This window comes from Octopus bimaculoides, chromosome 5, assembly GCF_001194135.2.
Source record: "Octopus bimaculoides isolate UCB-OBI-ISO-001 chromosome 5, ASM119413v2, whole genome shotgun sequence".
NCBI lineage: Eukaryota > Metazoa > Mollusca > Cephalopoda > Octopoda > Octopodidae > Octopus > Octopus bimaculoides.
This window is the reverse complement of record NC_068985.1, coordinates 108,775,721-108,781,441: the sequence shown is the minus strand read 5'-3', so window position 1 is coordinate 108,781,441 and position 5,721 is coordinate 108,775,721. Positions and strand designations below refer to the sequence as shown.

Sequence of the window (5,721 nt, the reverse complement as noted above, 5' to 3'; positions counted from 1 at the left end):
TATATATATATATATATATATGCACACATACTCAGAGAGGTGGGAGAGATAGACGAGGCGTAAGATATTGTTGTTGAATAGATAGATGGATGAAGTGGAGAATGAATAGATGGATATTAATAGGTTGTAATTTTCAATAATTACCATCATTCTACAGTTGCCATCTTGGTACATCCTCAAGTAGTCATCCAAAATATCGTAGAAACAGTCTGAAATGTAGTCGACTCTGGCCATTTCGATGTTGCTTCTGCCATGGAATCCTGGAAAGTTTATTTAATAAAACAAACTTAATATCTCAGAAAATCACGATATTATCATTTAATTCTTTATTGAAGACAATTTTATACAAGTCTTTCTTTTTATATCTTGTGCTTTTCTTTAACTTGTTTCTGTCGTTGGGCTGCCGACATGCCGAGAGAGCGTCTTCATTATTTCAGTCTTAATTATTCTTCAATCTGGTACTTACTTATTCAATCGTATTATTATTATTATTATTATTATCATTTTATTTTTTTTGCTGCAGCACTAAGTCACTGGACTTTGAATTAACCGAAACCAGTTATCGAGCAATGCCCGGAGAACAAACAGAAAGACATCAATATATCGTCGGCTCCAGCTCGTATCCGTGCATTGGGTTCGTCAGTTTCCATCCAGTCTTCTCGGCTGATGCTTGTGTCGAAAGTGACTTTCATGTCCAAGTCTTTGGTGAAAGAGTCATGGGCAGAACTCGCACGGGATGGTCGATGCAGATCGAGGATGTTGAAGACACTCCTTTCTTTTCATGCGTTTTACCTTCTCATTAGGCGTCATAAGAATGTATAAATCTTTCGAGAGAAAGTCGAATAATTCGCTTTCGGAATCGGTTGTCGAAGTATATATAATGCTATAAAAACAGTATATACATATATGCACGCATACATACACACACACACACGCACACACAAACACACACACACACGCGTGCAAAACGATACTCTAACGTTTATGCACAAGTATTCTCATTTAATCAATTATAATTTCACTTACCGAATTCCCTGGCCAAATATCTGGCCATAGCCATACTCTGGGGAATCTGGGTCCTATTGTCCAGTTCCAGCATTGGCATCATTGAGCAAGGCATCTCTGCAAAGAAACAATATTAATAATAATAATAATAGTGACGAGGAGGAGGAGGATTTATCGCATAACAATATTCGATGTACAAAGTTACTCACGGAATACTGTGTAAGAACAAATACATTGATCCCTGTACTTGATTCGTAATGAATTTTATCGAGCATGGATGTATGAAAGATAAGGTATTTTTGAATTCTTTTTATATAAAGCGATATTAACAGATATCACAACTTATTATTCTGATGCCTAATCGTGTGTGCATTCACCACTTATTGACGTTGGCAAAAAGCCATAAATCTGTGTAAGGGTGAAGGTAATTGAAATGATTCTGATATACCGTATTTACAATTTTCTTCCCAGACCTCTAAATAGTGATGAAATTCATATTTCATCCTGGTGAGACTTGAAACTGAACATAAAGAAAGGGAATAATGCAGATAAATGCTTTCATTTACTGTTTGTGCTGCCCAATATCTTTATCTCTATTTTGCGTATGTGTAGTTATATTTAACTCCTCATGATTACAGCTACTAAAACTATTTTAGAAGGCTTGAAATCATTCTTTTTTTTTTTTAATATCAGCTATTTTTGTTTACTTATATTTTCATTCTATCGAGCACAATCATCATCATGGTTTCGAATCAGCTTGTTGGCAGTTACCTCAAAATTGGTTTCATTTTTAATTTCACATTCCATATATTTAGATTAAATTGTAAATAAAAAAACATCGAGAAATTCCTTTCTTTTATCTTTTAATTTGCTTCACTTGCTTATATGGGGGCAAATGAAAATATCCCCCCCAAAATATACTACTCTTAAATTCGTTTAACGGTGATTTTCTTTGACAAAATACAACTGCTCTTCTTATAGCGGTTTCAAAATAAAATCTAGTTTATACCCTTTTAAATTCATAAAACCGGCAAAATGTTTAAGAAAATCGCTCTGAGGGTAGTTTGAACTGAGAAGGTTTACAGCTGAAATTATCTACTGTCAAGCATTTATGCCTTGTATACATATGAGAATAATATATTTAGTCTGGCACAATAAACTATCTGAAGTCTTATCGCATAAGTATTAGAATATGTTAATATTACTGAAAATTATTTTTCTTTTATGCTTAAATAGGATATTTCTAAACCAAAAGAAAATTTGCGGGTGTTCATGATTGAATTCTAATACGATTTGATCATTTTACTTATCAGAATGCAGTATAAAGAAGCTCATTACAATTTATTTGCAAAATAGCATTTCGACGAGAAACGTCACCTCCAATATGTATGACACTCACTTATAGCACGCGAGGGCGATATCAATGTAGCACCTAACAATGCTGGTAAATTAGTTTAGGGAGAGGGCTATGTGTCTGGTTCCCATTAAAACTGTTCGAAATTGACATCATTTCTATGTATCTTCATTGTATCTATGGTGTACGATATTCAATCTAGACATAGAGCTATCGCTATAAGCAATAAGAATGCTGTATATTTATCGGTTATTTTCTTTGCAGTCTTTGTTAAGTATCTTGGTGTATAATATAGCCTTAAATAAGCCTTAAATGTAGGGATCGAAGTAAAAAAAAAAGTGGGGGGGGGGCTAAATAGATTAGGAAGAAGTATTAAATGCAGAAAAATCTCATCAAAGATTGAGAGGAAGATAAAACCGTTAATGACATCAATGCAGGTTTAAAAAAATAATGTGGATATTATAGTTTCTGCTGCATGTTATATAATTGTGATAGTAATTTACAGCGGTGTGTATTTTATAGGCATACCATAACAGATACAGGAGTTAAAATAACATCTGATCATGCCTCAGCTAGGGTGTTTGGTGTCTGTGACACCTTGAATAGACATTAGTGGCCTGTGAGTTTAATGCAAATAATATCCCAAAGCGAGCTGGTAGACATAGCTGAGAATATGTTAGTCTTAATGTGTTTTGCTAAGAATACATGGTAACGGTGTATTGGCAGAGTCATTAGATTGTTGGGTAGAATCCTACGTCTTATTTGTTCTGACACTCTTCAGTCTGAATACACATTATGCCGTGTCATCCTTTCGTCCTTTTGGGATAGCTAAAAATACAGCAATTCAAGGCACTGGATTGGCAGCAACATAAGAGCATCGGAAAAAATATTTACATTACTTGCTCTATCCGACTGTGTTAGTTCTGCTGGCAAAGCCTGCAGCAACGACACTGGCATTAGTGTAATAGCTCGAAGACTCAGGCTTTTATGTTGAATAACATCGGGGCTATGGAAGAGAAAAGCTTGCTCGCATGTGCACTTGCCAGTATTAAAAAAAAACAACTTCCCCAGACCTGTGTATTTAAGTGTACATATATGTCAAACCTAACCTATGGAAACCCTAGGGATCAAAATACAATGAGACATATTCAACGGATTTGATATCCCAGCCTATAAATATCTTGGCGCTTACCAGAATCATTCAGCTGCCTCGCTTCCCTAAAAAATAAATTATTAGTGAAAAATTAAACTACACGTAGCATATTTTTCCCAATACTATAAATATTATGGTAACAACTTTCAACTAGCTCAGACCATATACTTCTTCTGAGAAAATTATAGTCAATTCAGTCAATCATAGTTTATCAAAAACAAGATCAACTTATACGGAGTTTGAGCGACGAATATGGCGGCAATTTTCCAAATAATGACCGCCCCAGTTCCATACAATTTAGGTGGGATCAGAGAGATTATTTCCATGCTAGAAGTTCACAACATATATATATATATATGTATATATATATAAATATATATATATATATATATATATATATATATATTGCGTAACATTAAAGGACATTCAGGCATCATGCACTTTGCATTCAAAACCATCGCTCCAATTCTTTCTTTAATTTTTGATTTTAAGCAACACGTTATAGGGAACCACTATTTATATTTAATCTCATTTCTTTGCCTTTCTTTTCCTTTTCTAAAATTCTAAGGGAAATAAACGAAGGCTAGTTTGATTTAGGTTTCAATGGCGATAAGCGATCGGGAGTCAGACTATCGCCCTGTTTAAAGGGAAGACTAATTTATTTATGGTTATGCTTATAAGACTTGAACTATTTTTAAATTTGTAGAAGATTGACATGAAGAAGTTGGTTGCATTTGATTTGCAAATCTGGACTTGCGCAACTTAAAACCCAAATGAAGTGATACTGTCTCACATTATAGCACATGATGCATGTCAGGAGATGGACATCAATATTTTCCAATTGCATAGATAGTGGTATTGTTTGTTCTCTCAAAGGATGCAAATGTCAAGAACATTTCACTTCTGCCTGGGCTAACTTACAAAAAGAAAGAGACGGTGGTATTTAAGCAGATATACGATGAGATATCAGACAGCTACTTTACAATATAAACCTACGATAGATCAGTTTACAACTAAATAGTAAATTTTCTACACAAAAATTTCAACTTTGCTAAGGCATTCTTCAGATATGTATTCATTTATTCATCTTCAGGTCAGACTAAATCGAGCTTGACTCCGTCGTTATTTGACACGGACATTTCCAACACGCTCCGGGCATATATTTATGTATTTTTGTTCATGTTGGTCTTGAATCGTCTCTGTGTTATTCAAAACCGTAGAGTAAGTACGGAAGCTACTACAAAGCCTTTCCAACTCTCCAGTAGTAAGATAAAAATAATTAAAAGTTAAGACAGTTTCTTAAATGCAGATGAGTTTTCACTGAGCAGATCTATACTCAAAATTATTCCAGCCATGACCATCTCGTCTGTTCCCAGACATAATGCACTAATGTGTCTTTATTTTCTTAAGCTAATAAAATGTTATTTGAGAGATGAGCAATTGAAATTAATAGATCAGAGATTGCTCACACACTCGCTTTTGGCATGACCGAGTAGGGGAAGAAGAATGAAAGAAAACAAATAAGCACTTACTGCTTCTCATATTGTCCCATTCTGAAGACTCGATCCTTCGGTCATTGTACTGCACACCTGCAGCTGCGAACAGCATACGGCAGATCTCGGCACGGCCACGGTGGTTGAAGTAGTGGAGAGTGTAGGAAGGCATGTTTGATGTTTGTTGGATGATGTTGTAAATTCAACGGTGTACTTAACTGGAGAGCCGTGTAGAGCCACAAGCTAAGATCAAATGAATGTTAGTGGTGCTGCTTAGAACTGCAGATTCCTCTTATATAGGAAAAACTGCAATTACTCGCAGTAATTAAATGTCCTCAACTATTTACTCTCTTTGAACTGTTTAAAGTTCTCCCTCCCTCTCTATATTTCCCGCTTTTTTCTTTCTCGATCACTCTCACTCCTTCTCTTGTCTCTTATTCTCTCTGACATAGACACATGCCTAACTCAACTGCCGCTCATTACAGGTGTAACAAGAAATAAATAACTGCTAATTCCTAATTTAATGAAACATTCTAACAATTGGTGCCACCCAGAACAACTACAACAAAAACAATGACAAGCAAAAACGTTAAAAAAAATTGTCTGTCCATTTGTACTAACCTCTCCTACCCCTCTCTTGTTCTTTCTTTCTCTTTTTCTTTATGTGCACACACACACACACACACACACACACACACACACACACACACACACAC

The 5,721-nt window shown here is 35.2% G+C and overlaps 1 protein-coding gene across 1 annotated transcript in view; it reads right to left on the bottom strand.

The window, feature by feature from the left end:
- The window catches only part of LOC106869780 (S-crystallin 3), an 11,534-nt gene extending 6,256 nt beyond the window's left edge, over positions 1 to 5,278 (bottom strand). Inside the window, exons 1-3 of the mRNA XM_014915642.2 lie at positions 5,045 to 5,278; positions 1,027 to 1,122; positions 145 to 260 (exon numbers count right to left, since the gene is read on the bottom strand). Of these exons, the coding sequence (XP_014771128.1) occupies positions 145 to 260; positions 1,027 to 1,122; positions 5,045 to 5,177 (345 nt within the window). The 5' untranslated portion in view covers positions 5,178 to 5,278. The remainder of the gene's footprint in view (positions 1 to 144; positions 261 to 1,026; positions 1,123 to 5,044) is intronic.
- Between the last annotated feature and the right edge of the window lie 443 nt (positions 5,279 to 5,721).